Raw genomic sequence first — 23,932 nt, 5'->3', positions numbered from 1 at the left:
GGTGGTGGGGTGGTTTCTATTATGAAAACAAATATGGTTTTGCTATTGAAAATGTTTTCTTCTCTTGCTGTTTTTCTTTTTGTATTTGATCCCTAATGTTTGTAATTGTAATTTGTATACATGGAGCATAATTTAAATACATAAACTTATAATACATAGAGGATTTCAGGAGCAAACTATGCTTATTCAAACACCTGGTTAGAGAAGTTCATTTACAGAGTTAATCCTCTGGGACGAGGCTGTGACTTCTTACCCCTTTATGCACTGAGATTCTGGAATTCCTTGAACTCACACCTCTTTCGAAGTGTCTAGGTCTAGAGAGGTAAATTTAATGTATGTAATATCCATGTTTTCTGGAGTCTTTTAGTCTTTTGATTTTAGTTAGTCTTTTTGTTTTCGGTTTTTCTGAATAATTCATTGCTTTGGCATACTCTGTTGTCAAAATGTTCCTTGGAGCTAACTGTAACTTCTAAATGTTTGTTTAAAATGTTCCATTATCATAGGTCATGCTTATCAATATTTTGTTGCTTTTATAGATTACCTTTCTCAAGGGATAGATCTCTCTGGAATAGAAGTAATTGAAAATGACCTGCTTTTTATTGGAAGAGCTCGGCTTGAGGTGGAAAATCAGGCTAAACGGTTGCTTGAGCAAGGTGTGGAGACTCAGGTAAAATACATGTTCTTGTTTACTTCCTTTCAAAAGTGAATTTTAGAAAGTGCTCTGAGACTGATTTCCTTTGGTGTATCATTGTCTAATAGGGATTAAACATGAAAAAAACAACACCTTACTTGCAAGAGAAAGTCTTACACATCTATCAACATCCAAAGAAATTGACAAAAATAGCTTTGTGTAATACAGTTATTTACAAGAATAAAAATTTTGCAGAATCTGACCCTGAAAATTTGTGAGAAAGTATGTGCAGATGTGAAGAGTTTAATTCTAAACAATGTGATAAAAGCCTGGTAATTGATAGGATTTTGCATTAAGCACACTATACTACATTGATAATATTGCCATGCTTTATAGATAAATCAGAAGAATGTAGTTTCTTTAAACTGTAAAAAAAATTCTACTTTTTATCTGTGCAATTATATAATAAAATGATTTAAAGGATTAACCATTAAAACTTTAAAGAACATTCTAAACTTCAAGGTAGGTATTCACTATAGGGAATATCAAAATGAATATGCATAATTACTTTCATCCATACTAAATGTAATTATCTACATTTTTAATAACCTGGCCAAGTATATTATTTAACTGTTTGTAGTATCATTTGTGCTGTTCTCTTGCCTTTTTAAAATTTGTTCTTTTGTCTATATTTTTATTAGTATTCTGTAAAAAAAGCATACTTTAAAGCTCCATTTCTGCAGTAAAAGGAGAAATCTAGCACAAGTTCCTAGCAAATTTGTTTTTTAATGAGAGAACAAAGAGGATTAGAGCAAGACATTTATATGCTGTTTGTAACCGACGGCTAAACTTCATTGTAAGACAGTATAGCATATGTTTATAGTATTGAAGGGTGACATGAAAATGGAATATAAACAGAATGGAAAATCTCTTAATTAATTTGGCTTCATTAGATAATTGAGGATTAAAATGATTGGTATGTCTCAAATGTCTATTTAGACCTCATTTTAAGTAATTTTCAGAAGTAAGAATTCGTAATTGTGGTAAACATCATTGACTAATTTTGATAGCAAAATGACAAGAAAAAAAACAATCTTTTTTATTTAATTACTATCCAAATGTTGAAACTCCTGGCTATTTGAGCATGTTGCTGAGCTGTGATTGGGCTTGTTACAAACTATAAAGCATATGCTATGTTAAATAAAGACTGAATGAAGATAGGGCCTGAGAAGAAGCAAGTAGACATTTATTTTAGATGTAGCAAAAGTCTTCATCAGTGTCTACACCTTCTAGTTTTTCATGTCAGATTTGACCTTCTCTGATAATTTTCTCTTCATATTAAGTACTAAAACGGAACTGACAAAGAAACCCTGGGGAAATCAATCCCACTCCACTTGAAAAATTGACAGATTTATTAGGTGTTCCAGGCTGTATCCAGGTAATCAAGAGGTTATTAAAGTATATGCCTGTTGTGCTTTAGCCAGGGGCCTGTTTCCAGCATGAAAGATTGTTTGGAAGATTGTTTGGAAGAACATTATTAGCGCTTAGTCATATCAGGAGTGGATATTTTCATGAAGTGATGTTGGGGTATGCTTCACAGATTTGTTGTTGGATATGATGAGCAGATCAAATGTTGCAAAAATAATGTGCTTTATAAAGTATGCATTCAGACATTGCCCAATAAACCTAGAATTTGAAATATGGCTAGCAGATAATGTGTCTTTGATTCTTATTATTTGTCTTTGATTCTTATTATTGTAGCTGTGTGTTTATTGGCAAGGTGATTTACATTTATACCTTCCAAGCCCTGAGATTTCCCATAAGAGGTCCTAGGATCTTCATCTTTTCTTCTGTGTTTTGCAGCACAGAATTCCTTAGATAGGCAGCCTTCCTGCTAATTTCTGTTGTGAGAGCCAAGTCTGTACAATTGAGAATAGTGCATCTGTGTTTTGTCTAGGTGTTTCTTCGGTTATTTGATATATGTATCTGCGATTGTAGTTTTAGTTTTCACTTGTGTTTTCATCTTCTGTGTAAATAATACAATGGATTAGTCTCTACGTTATGTGGCTGCTATACTTACTAAGAAAGTTTTCTTTGCAGGTTAGCTCACACTTCAAATCCTTTCTATTTTCATACTTAATGTGAGACTTTTCATCTTACAGCCAGGGGTGCCCAAACATAGTTCCATCAGGTGATGATAGTGTTAGAGCCATTAGGAGCCTGGTCGTGTGTGTGCAGAAGAGGCGTACATTTCTATCTCCACCATTTGTACTCCAGTGAAGATATAGCACTAGTTCTGAGCTAGGCTCACTGCTTTAGCCACAGTTATGGGTCTCCTCTGAGGAAGAAAGATGAATTTTTGCATGTATGTACTGGTATGTGTGAAATGGGTTAGAAAACTATGCTTGTCCTTTTGACTTTACCAATATAAACTTTGTTAATTTGTTAGGATATGGAGGATGAGGACTACGGTATCACTGAAGGTTGACTAAAATATAAAATATCTATTTAGGTCAAACAAGACACGATACGGAGATGAGAGTAGAACTTGTAATTCCTTAATTATGCACCTTAAACACAATTTGTCCCTCTGTGTGATACTGACAGGTTCTGTATCTTTGGCCACAGATACTAAAAAATTTTCTTCTTTGTTTCCTGGATTGATCAATGGATGACTGACTGTCTTTTGTGAGGAAACTTTTGGATAAATTATGTGATGTTTGTTGACCTGTTCCCATTAAGGTGTGGGCAGATTTATTTTCCTACCTAGCATGGATCTGGAGAGAGTTAAAGTCATTGATAATGAAATTTTCTGGTGGTCTTGTAGTAAAGTTTCCTGATCATGTTAGAGAAAGCAAAAGAATAAGTTAGAGCTTAATAACTGTTCATTGTCCAAATGAACGTTAAATTGTCTGCAGTATTCTTTAATACATAGATTTATTTTTTTTTCCAAACGAATAACTTTATTAATTATAATCTCACAGAATAGGGAAGAGGGAAGAAAACAAAACAAACAAACAAAAAAATCCCAAAATTTACGTCTGCAAGATACTCAAATGCTGGATTTTTATACACACGATAAACATATAAACAATACAATCTGGACACACTTACTTTCATCTTTAAAATGTTGTCACACTGAGCATATTTGGGGGCATTTTGAATTTTCATATTGTAACTCACTGGGTTGTGATTTGTTTTGTTTTGCCTTCTTTTTCATAAAAGAAGCCCCTCCTCCAAGATATATTGTCTTTGGGACAACTACAGCATATTTTTTTCAACATTAAAAAATTATTAATTAGATGCATATTTATAACTGTTCTTGACTAATGCTATTCAACACCTGAGAACAAGCTATTGGAGGATGAAGTATCTGCATAATTAACCATTTTTCTGGAGGTGATGATCTAGAAGAAGTTGCTCAATTTATCTCTGACCGGGGTCCTCTAAGATAGGTGCTTCTGTAGTACATCTTGCAGTGTAACAGCAAGATTGGTGACATTAATCTGATATCCTGTGCGGACCAGCAGTTAATCTCATGTCAAGGATTTCTAACAATAGGTGTTCTTCATTATCCTCAAGGGATTGCAGGGAAAAGTATGTGCATAATTGACCATTTTTCTGGAGGTAATCATCAAGAAGTTGCACAATTTGTTTCATTTCAGGGTCCTCTGAGCTGAGTGCTTATGTTGTACAATTTGCTATGTTACAGCAAGATTGGTGAAATTAATTTTAAGTCCTTCATAGACCAGCATTTAATCTGGTGTCAAGGACCTTAAACAATACATGGCACGTCCTGTGGCAGCATGTTCCAGACATACAAATGCACTCGGAGGTGCTCAAGATGTTGGGATATTGAATTGAATTTCTAATTATGAATCTTGCATACTTTAATAAGACTGCATGTTTTATTGAAACATCTTTCTTCATTAGCTTGTATTTTAACATTTTCCTTTGATGTAAGTAGGCTTGCTAATTTTTGCTAGTTTTAGTGTCATCTTCAGATTTGAATGTTGTATAATGAAATGGTCTGTGCAAGTGTATGAATATGCTGTCTATAGTTGTCAGCCCTGTGGAGAAATGCTTAACCATAAAACAAAGTGTAATGTCACAGTAGAGTGACACTTAGGCTGCCCCACAGTTGTGTAGTGGGCTTCTTTGTTTTTAGCTTCAGTTCACTTAGCTTAGGATGTATTGTATTGCACACACTGATGTGCTGCGCTAGTCGAAAGAAAAAGCTGGACTTCCAGATGTTTTGGCCTGTCCTTTGCTGCGGTTTTCGTATAAGCTACCACATTTTGACATACCTTCTAAAAAATATAAGCCCTCATATACTTCAGAAGGCAAATGGAAATTAATTTAAATATGCATTTAATTGTATGGATAAGTACTAAATGATCATTATAATAGTAAATAAAGTAGAAAAATATGAGAAAAGAACTCCAATTTGGCACACGACTGGTCTTCTTTGTATCCATATTCTGTAGGATACCCTCATTAAAAGTCTGGGAAAACTGGAGTTGAAATGCTACACAGAGTATGCATTTTTTTTGAAGTTGAAGAGCAGTCATTGCTTTTCTGTTGCTGTTGTTCTGACATTTATTTCTACTTTGAAAGCTTGAAGTTGGAATTTAACCTTGTCACTGTCAAAAATGTAACCAGTATAGTACACTTCAGGCAGTAGCTGTTATGCTTCCTTATTATTCCACACTCTTGATTCCCTGGAGGAGATCCTGATGAAAAAGCTGTCTCAGTCTAGTTTCCATAATAAAGTGATTGACTACAATACGGTATAGAAATGGAAGGCATTTTTGGTTATTCATTTTGAAGTCAGTTACTTGAATCTAGAGTAAGAAGATTATCTGTAAAAAGGAAATTTTGGACCTGTGTGCTACTTTTGGCATAGGGTGAGGGTGGTAGCTATACTTAATGTTAACTTTAAATCATCAAGTTGTGCTTAGTGAAGACAGAGGATGAGATCCGCAGCTTTTTTTTTTTTATTTTTAATTCACGTTAGCCACCCATTTTAGTTACTTTATGTAATTCTAATATAGACAGAGAAGACTTATTTCAATATGTCATGTAGTTTTTTCTTTTACAATAGTTCTGTATGCATATAGGGGATTTTCACTTTATGTATCTTTACTTTATTCTAACCTTTAAGCTACTTTGTCACAGAGTAGTCATGTTGCATTATTCAATTTTATTTTTCGTCTTCAATATTATGGTTATGGTTTTCATGATCTTGTTAACTTGCTAAATCAAATTCCTTCATCTGGCCATCTGGTGCATGGTACTACTGAAGGAGTTTTCAATAAATCTAAATTAGTTCTTCCTTAAACTATTCTGTTAAAATCTGATATAGCAATGTATGGCTCATCTAACAACCAAAAAATATCTTCTAAGTGTATATTAGTTATATTCTACTTTCAAATGGTAGACTTCATGGGGATTAACCAAACCTTGTGAAAATTTTCCATTTACTATTTTGGACTAAAAAGAGTTCATTTTATCTTAAAGTATAATCTAATGGAACTGAAGTGTTGACCGTGTTTCAGAAAGTCAAAATCACCAAGCTAAACACTAAGTATGAATTTATGTTTCTGAACTATGGATTAAAATAAACCAGAGATTTCTCTGCAACATAATCGGCTGATACTGATATAACCTAGAATATCCTTTCAGTTTCCATAGGAACAGATGATAGAATGTTTTGAATTTTGGAATAGCTAAAATGAATGTCTGGCTTCAATATAGTTCACTTTTATTTTGCGGCTTGCAACCTCTGCATGTGAGGGCTAAAAATGTGCATAAAAAAGAAAAGTGGAATATTCCCAAAACTCATATTAAAATGTGTTTTAGGAGTAGTAGCAATAATAATAATAAAAATATTACTTTAAGTCATTTCTGTGTATAATTACTCAGGTGTTGTTTTACTAGACAGGTAGAAAAGGTATTTCAAAATCCACAGGAAAATAGAAACTGCGTATTATTCTTGTTTGTTAATACCTCTTCAAATGTTTCCCAACCAAAAAAAACGTTCCTAGTAGGTCATCTCTAATTTAATCTTCAGCCGTTGCTTCATCTCACCGTGTTTCCCTGTAGAGGTATGTTTTCTCATTGGAACAATTTGTACAACACAAGCAAGAACTTCCTGCAGCCAGAACGAAAAGATCAGCAAGACCTTGGCAAAATGCATACCATGTTGTATAGGTGGATATGACTAAAGGTGATAATCCAAGAAAGACAAGGAAACATGCTAGCTGTAGTAGTACTTGTTTTATTAGATGCTTGACATTTCTTTCTTAACAGGTCATGTAGCTAAATCAGAGAAGTGGTGCTTTGAGTGTAAGAACATTAAGAAGATTTAAAAGATACCTCTTGGTTTGGGACGAATAGATATGTGACTCCAACATTTATGTAGAGGGGAAATATGGAGGCCTTGTTAACAAACGACTGGGATTCTAAGTGCCTCAAACCTGAGGCCTCAGGAATGTCGATAATGTAGGACTGCTCAGTACTTGAGCTATTTTCATTTGTTATAACATTGCAGATTCTTGATCTTTAAAACATTCTGTACTCAGGAATTAGTGTGGTACTGGAAGGCAAAAAAAAAAAGAAACAAGGAAACAAGCAAGTGCAAGTAAGTTAAATAAGTACAAACAAGTAAGTAGCATGTTAACTCAGAATAAGTTCTTTTCAGTACAACAGTTTTTTGGTCTGTGAATGGGGTTACATTGTACTAATGTTCAAATAATAACTTTCTCTAATATCCATATTACAAGATTATTTTTAGCTACCATTAAATAGAAGACTCACATGGGCTGTAGTTATCTGAACATATGGGCAAGTTTAATAACAATATTTTGAAAATACAAGGATTTTCACATAAGAATGTTATTTGGATATTGGAATATAATTTACTGTTGCAAATGTGCAAAGGACACTGTCACATTTCTTTCTGAATATTGATTAATAATTTTTATTTGATTTTATTAGTGCTTTTATTGATGGTTCTGGTTAGCACTTTTGCATCCTCTTTTAGAAAATTCTTCACAAAGTGTAGTACTTGGCTTAAGCAGGTATTAGCAAATCTCATTCTGCAGGTATGCAAATACAGAGTAGTTCTAATGAGAGGAAGTTGGAAGCTTCTTAACAAAATATTTGTGTTAGCAAGTTTCTATGCCTTAACAATTAGGCAGCAGTGGCCCCTTTTAAGAGGCCTTTTTTCATGAAATTCTTTTTTTTCACACTGAAAATAATGTTTATTTATTTTTAGATAGACCTTGGAAGCCTCTATTTTGTAACACAGTACTGTCTGTAGCAGTAATTGTTCATCTTTCCAAATCTAGTGCAGTGAAAGTAGAATAAGCATATTAAAATGGAACTAAATTTTAATTCTTTAATTTATGTCCAGCAGAAAGTTTCTGGGTGTGAGAGGGAGGAAAAGAGGCTATAGCTAATTAGTCATTGAAGGGCCCCTCACCTTCCATCAGTGTTACTTCCCAATCAGTAACTCTTGCTCCGAGCTTTCCTTCCAAGATCCCTAACTGTTAAGCAGCAACGTAGCTGTGCAGCAACCTCGTCTGCAATTGACTCCACATCCATTTCTTGTTCAATATTCAGTGTCAGGTTTGGCTTTTATAAGGTTAAAAGATGATTTTGCACCAGATATTGAAGTTAGGAAGTGCCAGTAAAATGTTCGCACCAATATCTGATGCAAAAAAAACCCACAAGTTTCCTTTTTTGTGAGTTACTTTGTCACAACATATTGGGGACTACAGTTCTACAGTTTAGGTTACGGCTTCAAAAAAAACTTCATATTTAATTAGGTCCAGGTTAGAGATTTTTTTTTCCCCTCTTCCCTCCCCTGCATTGTTTTTCTTCCTTCATATCGTATTAAACCAGAATCATTGTTTCCTAGATTTGGGTTGCTTGACTAGCTCCACTGGGGTGATGGCAATGGCAGCAGCTTCTATCACAGTACCTAGTCACATACATATTCAGGAACAGGGCATGCCACCACTCTATCTTCGTCTGTCCAGCTGCTTCCATTATACTACTATATTATAAGACCTCAGAATGCCTTCAGAAGCACTCAAATTCAGATGACGAGGCCATGTCCCCTCACACTGACCACTTTCCTAGGGTACCTCTATTGATTTCCAGACTGAGACCCCAGCTGTACCCACCACCTACCACCTGAGAGCTCTGTTTCTCTCTGAGATGTTCCCGTTAATCATCCTGGGATTCAGGCAAGCCTGGCAGAACCAGAAACTGCCTCCTCCTTGGCTAACAACGCAGTTAGTGTCCCCTGTGCCCCACTGGGAGAGGTGTGGGCTTATGGGTTTGGGTGGCTTGGCAGAGGGATGTTTCTGGTAGATCGGCTGTTAGTGCTCTTGGCAATTAGTTATACGTCTGCTGGACACGTGTTGCACAGAGTAGCTCTCATCAAACTGCAAAGCAGACATCCCCAGTAGGATGCTGTGAATAGCAAATGAGGCAGGAAGCAACCTTCCCTTTTTCCCTTTTCTCTCTAGCAGGTAGTACATTGTGGTGTAAGGAATTTGTAATTAGTTGATATGAGGCAGAGGGTAATAAGCAAATATTGAAAATAGCAGAAAGCTGGAGACTGGGGTTTCGGGGAAAAATCTGCTTGGATAGAGACATGCATATTTAATAAGTCTTCAATAATTCATGTAATATTAATGTGATGTGTACGGTAATGCAAGTGTTTAGTATTTTAGCTGAAATTCTAATACCTAATTGGGATTTTTTTTTTTAATTTCTCTCTTAAAATTCCTTTGGAACAGGTAGAATTAACCTAAGGAAACATTAACTGTGCTACAAACATGTCTGCTCTAGATATTTAACTGAAAATAGTTTAGTCCTTACAGTAATTTACAAATCTGCTTTTATCAAAAGCTTTTATTAACTGAAAACTGTCTGATTTTCCAAATATTTTTGTGCCATGATCTCTTTTAATGCCTTTCCCAGAGAATCCATCACTATCTAAGCTGTCATTTTTTTCCTTTGTTGTTTTTCTTCTGACAAGGTACTGCTTTATGTTTGCTAGTCTGAATTAAAAAAAAAAAAAAAGACAGCTGCAATGAGTGGTATAAAAGGAAGGTCTATGTTATAAAAACAACAAAAAAGGGAGATATTTTTGCTTTGCTTTTTGGGCTTGATAGGAGCTTATACATTTGCGATATTTTATGAAACTGTTGAAGCTAAATCTGTATCTTATGTTTCTACGCTACACCCAGTTATATAAAAAAAAAATTTCAAGCTTTCATAAAATGGACGTTGAAGAGTTTTTGTACCAACTTTGTTACCAAATATAAGCTTTTTAATAAAATATGGCATTTTTAATGTACAAGAAGGTGAAGATTGTTTGAGCAATTACTTGAATAAACAGTAACTTAAATCCTGAGACAGATCCAGCATTCCTGCTGGGCGAACATGCCAGAACTGCAGGAAAAGCGAAAGCACCGGAATTTTTGAAGAGTGTTCATGCCAGAGATCCAAACATGCAGATTTTTGCAGGTCCACTGGATTCATTTTCCAAGATAGAGTTTTGCCCCATATATGGCTTGCTTTTCAAAATAAAAGGCTTTATAACCCAGCAATGAACGATGAGTTCCTTGGTGAATACTGTTGGGAACACAGTGCTAATCGGTAAGTATGTGAGCATACGTTATAGAAACCCACATTTTAGGGAGCATCACTATAGCGTAATAGAGATAAAATAGCTGCAAAGATGGCAATGATAGTATTTTCTTTAATCGAGCTAAAATTAGTTCATGCCAAAGTATATCCCTTGTAGTCTGGTTGCTGAACCATGCCGAAGCGTGCACACTACTGCTGCTGCCTCTATTAGGCTCGAGGAATGTAAGCATGGGAGTGTGTGCCCACGCTGCAAGCGAGATGGACAGCATGTTGATATTTTCGTTCTGTTCTCCTTGCTTGCGAAGTGTACATGTAGCAAAGGTTATTGGATGCTGACACATCTTCCCTCTCCAGAACTCAGAGGGTGGGTATTTTTTGTAACTCTTTCCCTCCAGGAGGGGGAAAGGAGTGTGCTCTTAGTCGTTCCCCCTCCCTCTTCTAGCGCTGTATGTGAGCAAAGTTAAAATGTATATGCATATGGGGAGGAATGTGTGCAGGAGTAGGAGTTACCAGTGAGGAGGATGGGAGGGTGCCATATGTTCTCCTGCACTGCAGGTTTTACTGTTCCCCTGAGACTGTTGTTCTGAAATCCTATTGATTTCTTGTCCAAAAAAAATCAGTTGTCTTGCAATAAGCAATCAGTATTGTAAAAGATTTGGCTATTACTGCTTATGGTTGCTATCCTTGCAATTACTGGGATGTAAGCACTGGCTTATTTGAGGAAATCCTAAGTCACCTTGTTTTTTGTTATGAAGGATTTTCCTGCATTCAGATCTAGGTCAGTATTTATTATTATTACAGTCTTTTTTTTTTTTTTTTAACTACATATTGCAAATCATGTTCCTGAAGCACGTGAGTATCACCCAAAAGAAGCTCAAAAGAAGTGCTTAGTATGAAGTTAATGTTACTCACTTACTTTTTGGTGTAGATTTTTTTCTGCCTAAGAAGTTAATGCATGAGGCTTTTTCCATTTTGTTCTCCTTTCTACATGACTCTTATTTTATCCCCTTTTAAATGTTAACTAGGAATTTGCTGTACAAAATCCTGTACAAGTAAATACAAGCAAACTTTACACATATTGAAGACTTTTCAATTGCTGGGTTGTTACAGGCCATTCTTCTATACATTTGGAAAATACACTCCCTTTAATTTACCCAGGCATCAACACTTCCACCACACCTTAGAATTAAACTGAACCTGCCTCACGATCAAAGATTGTTCTTAATACCAAGTAGCATTCTTCCTGGAGACAGTCTTGACAGTGTTTTCCTGTACTGAGTAATGGGAAAGCATCGCCGTGTGAAGTTTAAGTTGCTTCAGTGCAGGTTATAAAGCAATCATAAAATCAATGAATTCATAGACTTTTACGGTGAGCTAAGAAGCCTCGTGCTCGTGTAATCTGACCTATGGGGTGCTGGACATAGATTTAATTCATTAGAAGCTGAATGGTGTGAAGGTGTGAAGCAGAATAACTATTTTAAGATGTGAATTACATTCTAAAGCAAGGGCTTGATAAGTAAACTCATCAAGATTGACCACTCTTGAATTTGAAAAGTTCTGTGCAAGAAACCACATTGTAGCCATGTAAATAGTCTTTGGTCTGAGGTGCTCGACACACCAAAGCTGCTGGTAAAATGAAGTATGTCATGAGAATAATGGTCCGGCATGTAAACATCTGAAAGATGATTTCTAATGCATATTATCTTAAAATGCAAGTTTGCTTACAACCACTTCTATACACAATCTGGAATTACTCTTTTCTGTTTGGAAGTCTCGTGATTTTATAGAACATCTTTGTTTTTTTTTTTAAGAAAAGTTTTAGCATAGGTTTTACTTCTGTTTGGAGATTTTTTCTTCTAATTCTAAAATAAATGATAAGAACTTAAAAAAAAATAAAAGTTAGGTTACTTGCTTTAACTAAAATGTAGTTCTTAGATTAGTTCTGTAGTCTACAACTGATTTTTTTTTTCCCTCCACTCAAAGTACCTTGTGGGTAGGGAACCCAGTACCTATATGGGGCAGGGAACTTAATCCTGCATCTTGACATATAACTGTGCCTGGTTCTAATTACTCTTGCACACTAAATTCCTTCTTCAAAGACTATTTCTATTGTATCTATATACAATTTTTATGAACAAGCTATTACTTCCCTTTTTTTTCCTTGGAAATTCAACTAGTAAATACTCTGTGCCCCAGGTATAAGTACTAACTGTTCTAAAACACTGTGATGTTTTCTTGTGTAATGGTATTATGCACTTCAGTTTCTATGAGGGGTGTTTGCATCTTTGTTTTCTATAACACGTTGTAGCCTTATTTATATTTCATGTTAGTTAAATTCACAGTTTATGTATCTTTTGAACAAGGGAAAATACAAGGGGGATGGTAGCTGAATTTTAATAATAGATGAGGAAAGAAGTTGTGATTGTAGTAGTTTTCCCTAATGCCACTTTAGTCAAGAATCTTTGTTAACAATCCCTATCAATCCTTTATATATATGGAAACATTTTACTTTGTTACTGAGAATTCAGAGGAGTGCTGGCAAAGCTAATTTCTGTTTCCATTTAGAGTTCAGGTTCTCCATTTCCAGTCTCCTTCCATTTTGTAGAGCTCTTTCGTACTGTAATTCTATATGAAGTATGAGTCAATAAAAATCTTGGCCACCAAGTAGTATTCATACTATTGCTCTGCAAGTTCTGGGCAAGATCAAACGTATGTCACGTCCACAAGGCATCCCGTTAGGCAGTAGTATCGCATGTGAAACTTGGATTGGAGCACTAGATGTATTGTAGTAGTCAGCAAGTAATGTTGAGAGGTTTGTTTGTTTGTTTGTTTGTTTTCCGCGAGTTATAATTATAATGACTAGTGATAGGCACTGTATTAATGTCTTTAATTAAAGACATATTTTTTTGAAATGTGCATCCCCAAACCAGAGAGGTCTCATGTTGATGTGAGAGGGATTCACATTCCATACGCCTTATTATAACGTTTCATTTAAACAGATTATGGTGTTTGTGCTTTTTGAATTCTAAGCTTGTCCAGCTTGAGAAGTTGCATGTCATCATGTCTTATTGTCATATGCATATTTTAATAAACTCCTGCTGGTTTTAGGTCCATAAGAGAGAATGTTGAATAGTACCTCAGTTAGAACAGACGTTGGGAAAACCTTTAAAACCCTTTTAAAACAATGTCCAAAGACATTGGGAGATCTTTTAAAACCCTTTCAGTTTTGAAGTGAATCATATAGCTACTCTTTCAGTAGGGCTATCCCACCCAATTCTTTATGTTTTTATATTCAAAGAGGCATATGGAATGTAAATTCCACTCACATCAACATGAGATCTCTGGTTTTAGGGCACACATTTCAAAAAAAAAGCAACAACCCTCTTTAATTAAAAACACTAATACAGTGCCTATCACTAGTCTTTATAATCGTAACCCAATTCTTTACGTCCATCTTATGGCAATTCAATATATACCATGTTTTCTTGTTTTGCTTATGAGAAAGTCACGTAAAGTAGTGTCATCTGTGCTTCAAATCAAAATGTGTTATCTATCTCCTATTCAAAGGTACATTACTCTGTCACAGAAATAAATTACTTTGGTTTGGCATGATTTGGTTCTGACAAAGCCATCTCAGCTATTATTTAGCACCATATTAAAATTTCCTTGTGCATATCAAAAGGTAATTTAACTGTGCAGTCAAATGTAAATAAGTTATTACTTTGTGGCAATAAGACTATACAGTACTACAGTGCTATTTGATGGTCTAGTTTTGGGGAACAGAAATGTAACGTACAAGATGCTAATTTCAGAATAGTGCTAGTGCTAATGACTTCGTTATACGAGAACTTTAAACTCCTTAATGTCTTGTTTGGATTTCAACTCAAGCTTCTGGGAATTTGCTCAGGTAAATTGGCAATTAACGTACTTTCTGGACGTAATTAGTGAAGCATACTTTAATTAATAAACTTGCAATCACTAAATGTAAGTTCTATTCTTAAAGTACTACAGCTTGGATAATGAAAACATTTACAACCTATATCATTCATGGAGAACAATAGTAGAATACACCTTATTACATTTTGCAATGAATCAGTGAGCTCTCTTCTCTTTCTTCAGCCCCCGCTGCTGACAGCTATTTTAAGAACAGAATTAATACTTACGTATTTACAACTCCTGTAAATCAGATGGATTAGATGGATTAGATAAGTTGTAGACAATGCTAAAGTTGGAATACATTTTCTAAAGTGTATTAGACACCAGCTGTAAATATATAGCAGAATTCCTCTGTAATAAATTAAAGCATTTATGGTAAGCCTGGGCTGTGTACTAACTAGTAAGCATATTATCCTACTCATTCTTGTCGTACTTTTGTACATAGTAGGGCACATCCAGTTAAGAAGTGAGAACAGACATTTTTGTGGGCTACTGTGGTTAGTTCTCTGACAGCTAAATAAGATGCCAATATGGAACTAACATAACCTGCTGTGAAACTTTTTTTTTTAATTCACATATTTGGAGTTTAAATACAGTTTCTGACCAATCCTTAAACTGGATGTGAAAGTATGAATTCTAGAAGAGCTTTACATTATCTCATGGAGACGTAGCCATGATTCATTATAGCTTTTGTGGATTTGCTTACTGCAGGTCACCACTTTGAAGACTGGGTGATGGACTAGGTCAGCAGTTGCTGTATAATGATTCTCATCTTCTTGTAAGGTGCTATAAGCCCTGACTTCTTCAAGTCACGTTTACTGTTGTGTTTGTTTTTTCTTTCTTACTAATCACACAGGTCAACATTTGTGAATGGATCTTTGCTCACAGTCCCTGCAAAAAGGGGGTGGGCAACTGGTAGTGTTTTCTTTGGGCTTTCAGTTTCCTTTTTTTTCCAGAAGAGTTTGAATCTTTGACTTTGAAATCTTTGCATCTGAACAGTCAGTTTCTTGAGCACATGATAGCCAAATTTATCTCCACTTATAGCTATGACTCTGTTGAACTGTTTTAGAAAGCTGACTTCCTTCTAATTGTAACTTTGTATTTTTAGAGTGTGTGTATCCCTACAGAATTTATATATATTAACAGGGAGAAATGTGCTAGAAATAATGGAGGTTGAAGATTTTAAGAGTGGTTATTTAAAGACAAGATAAGCAGCAAGACATTCCTAAAAGTTATCATAAGCACAAAGCTAACACAAAACCAAATGCTACTGGTCCTACTGGTCAAGAGAATAATTAAAAACATCAGAGATGTTGCTGAGAAGGTGCTTTCTTTTATTCCTTCTGACTCGCTGCAGAAGATGCTGTGGAAAATACATCTGCTTTGCCAAGGAAGATATGTAGAAGATACTCATGTAATTATATAAATTGGGAATACAGCTATGTTCAGAATACTCTAAACTGGACTAATTGCTGTCTCAGAAGTGTTTCAGAAAAGAGCACAAGAAAGTTTAGGAGTATTAAAAAAAAAACAACAAAAATGTCATAAGAAGAAAAATTGAAGATACCATGAGGTTATTTAGTTTAGAAGTCAGTTAAGTTGAACCAATAAAATATATGTAATTACCTAAAACAGTGACTGTTAACAGAAGAAATTGACATCTGTTAGACTTTCCAGTTTTTATGAAACTGCCCAACACTTATGCATCTTCAATTTATTTCATTATTTCTGATAATCTTGATTTACTGTAGTTTAGTAGATTGTGCTTTGGGGGGTGAATTTCTTGACAAAATTGGCCAGAGTTCCTTTAGATGTCTGGATTGTTCAGATTCTTGACAACAGGGAAACTTGTAATTTTAAAGCAAGATCATATTAAGTAGTGAGAAGTCCTTTGAAATGAGACTTTAAAAGAGGGAAAAGAATTTGAAGACAAACACGTTTCCTTCAGATAAAATGCTGATTTTGATTTTTAAATTTCTATGTTCATATTCTGTCAACACTAAAAATGGATATTAATATTTTGAAATTGAATATTTGCTAATTCTTTCATGAAAAAGACTATTTTTTAAAATCAAAGCCTCATTTCAAAAAGCATCACCTTTTTGCATATGTATTTTTGATAGAAAAGAGTCCCGATGGAAAACTTTTGACTGAAAGTGGTTCCGTAATTATTATTTATCAATCTATTAGTGGAGGCAGAATACTGATGTAATGTACCTTTAACCTGATCAGGAATATCACACAAAACCCATTAAATAGTTACCTGGTGTAAAAGTAAACTTATATTCAGTGTAATTAAATCAAATGACATCTCTGAATGCCACTATCAGCAGGCAGAATAAGACTAAATTGCTGTTGCAGATTTAGAATAGTTCTGAAATTTTGAACTTCTAGTTGGTGAGGTTAGAAGCATGTGCTAGTTAAGGTTCCTCAGTGGTCCCAGGAAAACGTAAAGGAATATTTATGTTAGTACGTAGTACAATTTTGTAAAAACTGTCCTCTTCTGTAAATATAGAAATGGTGTTTTTTAATTTGTTTCTTTTTGGTTTTGTTCTATTGTTTTCCAGCCAGATCATACAAAAATTGTTGAACAGAGACTTTCAGATCAGTAAGCAAATTGTGAGACTTTCATACAACAGTCACAACTTAACAGTGAGGAAAATTTGTTAATTATTAACATTAGGACCTATAAAGTTGTTAGTACAGAACATCTCTGAAACAATGACATTTAAAATGTAAATTTCAAGATTTTTAATGTATGTCATTTACACACAGTAATTCCATTAAAAGTCTGAAAAATCTCTGAAGAACTTGCTAGATTGGAGAAAAGTAATGGATTTTGTTAGAAGGTGAATTACTTTCACTTTAGTAACTTATTATACAACTTAGTAACTAAAGTAACAATATTTTGACAATAGCATCATTTAAAAAATGAAAATCTTTGTCACGCTTTAATATTACCATAATGCTAAGACTTGGCTGGCATACATGGCATCAGCAGGTCAATGAAAGATGTCTTTTGGTTATTGCTTAAGTGAGTGTAGATTACAGTTTTGCTGAGTAATGCAGTAATTTTGTTATATTTTTCAAGCTTAGGAATTTAATACTAATAGTAATACTCTGTACATCGTTCGCAATAGGTTCTCTTTCATAAATAACAGTCATAATAAGATAAACAGAGAAATCTTGAGTCCTCAAACAGGTTTCTTCTGAACAAATTTATTCTCATGAAAAATAAGTATTAAAGGCAGTTCAACTAATGAATATCTACACAATTCATCCTCACTCGCTGACTGCTACAGTTACCCTTGGTTCGGTGTTACTGGATGACATAAGTGGTCACGCTGTTTATCCAAATGACATTGGTACAGGAAAGAGCTATTATTAGTCCAAATGTTTCCCTTCCAGAAGTCCATTGGAACCTGATTGTCCCTATTTGGGTTTATATTAATACAGGTCCCTGAAAAAAGTCATGTCCTTTTAGTACAAGTTTTCTTGCCTCTCTTTTTTCCTTTAAAAAGCAAGTGAGCTACACCTGGATAAAATTATGCTCTTCCTTTAGCAGTATTTTTCCCCAAGGAATGTTGTATAAAGTCTCTGATCTAGAGTTTTAATAAAAGGGATATCATATTAGATGTCAGAACAATTCCACAAAGTTCAGAGGAGTTGTGAGGAATTACGAGAGAATTAGTGTAGGTACAACCTGGTTTTAGTTTAGTTCTGAACATTAGCTTGAACCCAACCATTTCAAGCTTTGCAGTCAGAAACTTCTGCAAGTGTTAAAGATCTGTACAGTGTGGTTGTTTCTGTTAGGAAGGACTATCTGACCTTGAATAAGTGTAAAAAAAATACATACTCCTTTTGTCTGTAGCCATATAAAAGAATGGGTCTGACTGAACAAATGCATTTTTATTGGCTTGAGGTCCAGCTTTTTTTTGTACCCTCTTGACCGCTTCTAAGTGCAATGCTAAGACTTAAAGCATGCAGTAGAAACAAGGCTGAGCGTTGAAGATGCTGTTTTCAGCTTTTCTTAATGAAAAACATGCATTTGTGGGGTATAAATCTATGTTTACATTGCATCTCCTTGGAGAGTCATCTTACTGCCTACTGTTGAAATTCAGCACTTTGCTGATGCTTGAGCTAAAGCACGGTCCTTTAATACAAGAATTGTTCAATTATCATCATGGCAGAGTGAAGGATGGTGCCTTACATGGATGTCCACGGAGGCTGATGTTAGAGAAACTGATCCAGTTTATCAGACTGGATCAGGATTAGAGTTATTCTTTGAATTCTTATTGCCAATTTGGAATGAATGCATAGGACCCTGCAACACTTATGTCTGGAGAAGAAGCCAGTGTATTTTAGGATTTATTTTTACATTATCAGATCGTACTTTAGTCCCTTAGAGGCTTAAAGAATATTTATATTGTCCTTGAGATTTTTTATATGTAAACAGACACTAGCTTCTCCCTGATGTAATGATTTAACAAGCAAAGTTCAAATGAGCAATAAGACACCATAATTTCTTCAGTGCTGCCTTATGTGCTTCATTAGCAAACAAGGATAGTGAACAAGGATTCATCACCTCCTTAGAGAAACAGGACAAGTCAGTAGGGCAAGTGGGAATAGATACAGGAATACGGCTTTCTCAAGTCATAGGAATCCTTGCCATAGTTTGTCCTAAGTCCTACAATAAGAAGTATACCTCTTGTGTTTTAAATATATTCAGAACTTGTCTCAATTGGTCTGATACTTTTTTACTGGAGTCAGGAACTGCTAATGAAATGTTTATTATTTCTGGTAATAACTGTTAGAGGTTTATGAATATCCCACGTATTTCCACCCCCCAAAAAAGCCCAAAGTGCAAACAGTGTAAAACTGTGCAGAAGCACTTTTCGGTAGCAAACCTTTTAATGGGCTGTGGTTGACCATGCTATTAAATGGACTATTTTGAGTTGGTTCAACCACTGATGTTTTTGTGTAAAGCTTCCCCTCTAGAATTCTGCCAAAAAATAATAGTGTGAGAGAAGTTGAAAAAAAAAAAACAACTGTGTACTTATTTGGCTATATGCAACTTCAGAGGAATACTCTTAGGTCATCTTAAAGATTGTTTTTTCCAGACCAGAATTATTTGATTTGCACTTAATTTCCAGTAATCGGTGCTAATAGAACAATTCAAATGGTTCAATTTATTTATGACAGTGAAATAGGTCCAGGTCAGGAAAGACTTAGATCACCTTATCTGACCTCTGCAGTTTTTTCAGCTACAGCATTTTAGCCTCAAGATGTGCCGTAATCAGGGCCATGATCCAGACGTCAGCATGTCAAGGAGCTGACAGGGTGAAATATGCCCTTGCAAACAGTTCGGTGGAAGAGTAAGATGAAATCCTACTTTTTGGTAAGATGAATTCACCACTTTTCCAGGAACCACAGTTGTTACATGGCCTTCTGAAATATTTCATTGTGCATTCTCTTTAGAATTTATTACCTTCCAAGAAATGTTCCTTGGTAAATAAGGAAAGACTGGAGAATTAATCTTGTGTTTTCACTTACTTTTATTTTTTTCTGAAATAATTAGAAGTTGTTGTTTTTGTCTGGTTAGTTGACTATTTACTAAGAATGAACTAGGGGAGAGAGAGAAGGCAAGGAAGGTGTGGAAAGTAGCTGGAGGTATAGATAAACATAATTTATGGTTATAGCAAATATAGTTATGGCAGGCTCCCCAGTGGAAAAACAGGCAAATTTTGGTTTCCAAGGATTAAAGCGCATAACTTTTGATTTTGTGATAGGACTTTAAGTTACTTCTCTTAATCCAGCCTTGTAACTGTGAGCAATGTCATTGGAATTAGTATATGGAACTACTGTATGGAGAGAGAACTGCTGCCTGTTGTGGATACATTCAGGAAAAGTACACAATGATCGTGCAGAGAAAGAAAAGCTTTTTTTTTCTAGGAGAATTAATGCAGTTTGGGGGGTTATATATAGACTCAGAAAAAAACAGTTTAAATACACAGGGACAACAAATACGATGTGGAAGACAGAGAGGGAGAGTGAATGTTCAGTTTAAAGCATTTATTGAGTGTGTTCTTGCTGCCTCTTTCTGATAGCTAAGTTTCATTGTTGTCATCATCTTCCCCAGGGAAATTGAGATAGCAGAGTCAGCTAAGTGATGTACCAGTCGGGTGCTCAGCCTCACGAAGGAAGGGGCTGACATCGCTTGGATCTTAACTCTCGGAAGAGCCAGCAGCATCTCCTCTAGTTGACACTTTGAGTATCCTGCTTCTCTTCCTGCATCCTCCATGTACTGTCCCCCTGTGTATTTAAACCATGTGTATTTCATAAATCTCGTATACAACCCTGCTCAATTACATTAATTTTATGGGAAAAGCTGCTTTGTCTTCTCTTGAACTTGGCCACTGTGATGTGATAATGATTAATGGAGCAAGGTGTTTGCTGACTGGCAGCAGGGCTCCAGAATGCCACGTAGTGACATGATGTGTTGCCAGCTATGCTTGTGAGCAGCCTATTTGATCTTATAATCAGTACATTTTTTTCTCTGTTTAGAGCTAAAAGCATGAGAATTTACTGCACTGTTTTGAGCATTACAGTTTCTTGCTTGAATTTGGCTTAAGGAAACAAAATCGCTTGAATCTTACATCCAAATGGAAATGCTTCTTTTCTTTATGCTTGCACCTAAAACTTGTTTTCATCCTTTGAAAACTTTTACTTAAAGAAAAAGAAAAAGATGTTTTTTTTATTTTATAAAGTACTAAGCCCCATGAAATATTTTATAAACATCACCAAAGATTTATTTTTGTAAAGGTGCTGGAATAAGGTCATATTTGGTCAAGACAATCAGAGGAAAAGTAATAGCATTGATATATATGTACCTCCACATAATGATGATGATGATAATAATAATAATATAGCTTGAAAATGCCTTGTTAATATAATAGATGGTCTTTGTTAGAAAGAATGACACCAAAACAAACAGTTCTAAAATTATGCATTTCTCTCATATCCCAACTACCTCGGCTCCAGAAAACAAAGGTGCCAGCATCCCAGAGAAGGGAATGATCAAGCAGTACAAAAGAAGCCGGAACTTTAATAACTTTTCCTCTGTGTGTCTAGCTTTTATTTCAGGATATCTGTGGTACAGGTAGTAATCCTGCAAAATACCCTGGAGACTGCAGAAATCTTTAACTGTTGTTTTAGAGATGGTCAAACAGAGATCCGGATGAATTGCTGCTGAAGGTCAGACACGGAGTCGGTAGAAATACTGGGGAGTATTGATCCTGCAGGATCCTGTATTGTGTTACTGCTTGGTGCTGTTCCACAGATAGCCCCTGGTGTCAGAGGGGAAGGCGTTGAGGATACAGCTGGCCACAGGAACTAGTGGGGAAGCAGTATTTGTTTGGTAGAATACATAATAGAATCATAATAATATACTATTTTTAAATAATCAATTTCTTAATTAACATAGATACGACAGCAACATTTAAATATTTTTAAAACCTTATTTTTTTACAGTATGCATGTTTTGTTAGTTATACAAATGTAGCTTTAACTATGTTTTTGATAATAGCTGTAAACAGGTGTGTTGCCAACTGGGGCAACTTACTCAGCGGGGGGAAAAAGATGTTCATTAACTGAAGTATAAAATCCAAGTCCTCTGAGTCTAGGTATAAGAAAACAGTCCCAGACTAATACTGAATTTGCCATTTAGTATGTGCCTTTAGTAGACAGATATTTAAAATTGCTATCCTATTTAATTGCCAGATAAACTGTAAATATTTTCATATCGTATTGGTTATGTAATTTTTTGAAATATTTCAGTCTATATTAAAGTTTCTTTGGTTATGGCCAATTGGATATTTCCCGAGTTCAACTGAATCACACAATTAATTTTGCCTTAACATACTTTATTTTAGAATAATTTCTATAAAGTTTATATATCGATATGGGATTATTGAGATAATTTATTTACATATTTTTAGTAAATTAGTTTTTTAAAAAATGTATGTTTCATGTGAAGATTTTGAACATTAACTGCTAATTTACAGTATATCTCTGTTAGACGGGTGCATGTAACTCCACATCCATTTTTATATACTCAGGAATAGTTCAGACAGATCAGGTACTCCAGCTGGATTTTTACTTCCTCACTGTGGGAACGTTTTTCCTTTTTGTCTATATACAAATGCCTGAATCTAATGTAAAGAAAGTGCAAAGCCAGCCATTGACTTAGTTTGTAAGATAGAAAACTGAATATTAGGTGGAATGAGAAAGTTTTAAAGACTCGTATATAGTTTGTGCATAGATGGAGGTAATATGATGGTAAGATAATGCTGTTTTTCTGCATTTCTATTTGTGTTCACCTAAACTAAGAGATAAATATATGCTATAACCACTAAAGGTTGTTATTAATAGGTTACAGATTCAGTTATTTATTTTTGATTTGTTTTGCCTGCTTTATATCAAGCCAAAAAGAATTGGGCACTCTTCTTACCTTTTCTCAATCTGTGCCTCATCTTTTTCAGTTTGGCTTTTGGGATGCTGCTGTTTGCCTCCTCCTTCCCAGCTGTTCACTAGAAAAATCAGGACTGAAGCCAATTCATTTGCTTTCCTACTTTATTACCAAAAATGGCAAAATTTTGCCAATGTTGTCACTTTTCCACTTCAATAATAGATAATAAAGTTGCACATGGGAATTTTTGCATATTTTCAAATTTTTGAGTGTGGGAGGAGTACTATTTCTGGCTCTTACTCTGAAATGCTAAAACATGAAAGACTGTATTATGCATTTTTTTTCCCATGATAACCAATATTTTTAGCTTATTTCTGATTCATCTGAATCCAAGATAAGCTATCAGAGGCACAGAAACAAATGGTCATGTATATGCTGTGGATTTCCTTTCTCTATATACTTTGGAAAGACAAAGTGTTTATTACACTAACTGTGTAGAGAAGAGGGAAAAAAAATCTGAGAAATGTATGTTTTTTCTTTTTGAATCTCACCAGGGTAATTTTTTTGACACCAGCTATTATTCAGTTTAATAGGAAATGGTTTATGTCTGTGAAGGACGTATTCTGTTCCATTTAAAGACATTTAAATATCATATATTATACAAGGTGTTTTGATTTAATTGTATTTCTGAATGCTACATAGCTTTAGTAGAAAAAGTTTGGAAAAAAAAATTGACAAGGCAAGAAGGAAGCAAAATCTTTTTTGGATTTCTGTATTACACCCAGGGTCCGTTATGGACGTTGTAGGAATTCCTAAAATAAATTCTCTGGAACCAATAAAATCTGGCACAATGTATTACTGATGTGAAGAGATCTGTAGTCTTCACACCAAGTTAAAATTTAATAATATAGCATGTGCATGCCTACCGGCTCCAATGTTGTTTGTATGACTAGTACTATTCCTCATTCAGATTACCGTTCCTCATTCTCCACTCTTATTAATGAAAACATATGTGGGTATAAAAAAATATTGTTTAGGGAAGACTGACTTGTGAGTTAACTGTACATTTCAAGGTGAAAGGGAAGGGTGACAAATATGACTTGAGAATTCCTGCAATTGTGTATATAATCTCCAAGAGCTAAAGGACATTTTTGTAGAGGATGTGCAGTTATATTTAAAGAATTTAAAAATACTAATAATAATTAAAAAATCAGTAACCTATCTGTTAA

At 34.8% G+C, this 23,932-nt stretch overlaps 1 protein-coding gene and 1 long non-coding RNA gene across 2 annotated transcripts in view; both read left to right on the top strand.

Moving 5' to 3' along the window:
- The window catches only part of COG5 (component of oligomeric golgi complex 5), a 186,631-nt gene that overhangs the window by 78,506 nt on the left and 84,193 nt on the right, over window positions 1–23,932 (top strand). The window contains exon 7 of the mRNA XM_080582393.1: window positions 537–667. Coding sequence (XP_080438519.1) covers window positions 537–667 — 131 coding nt within the window. The remainder of the gene's footprint in view (window positions 1–536; window positions 668–23,932) is intronic.
- Window positions 674–22,947, top strand: LOC308190779. Its single transcript, XR_013947492.1, has 2 exons — window positions 674–21,490; window positions 22,777–22,947. It is a non-coding gene; the product is annotated as an uncharacterized lncRNA (long non-coding RNA).

Source organism: Anser brachyrhynchus (genome assembly GCF_964034855.1).
Source record: "Anser brachyrhynchus genome assembly, chromosome: 1".
NCBI lineage: Eukaryota > Metazoa > Chordata > Aves > Anseriformes > Anatidae > Anser > Anser brachyrhynchus.
The sequence above is the reverse complement of the archived record's forward strand: the minus strand, read 5'-3'. Positions and strand labels throughout refer to the sequence as shown.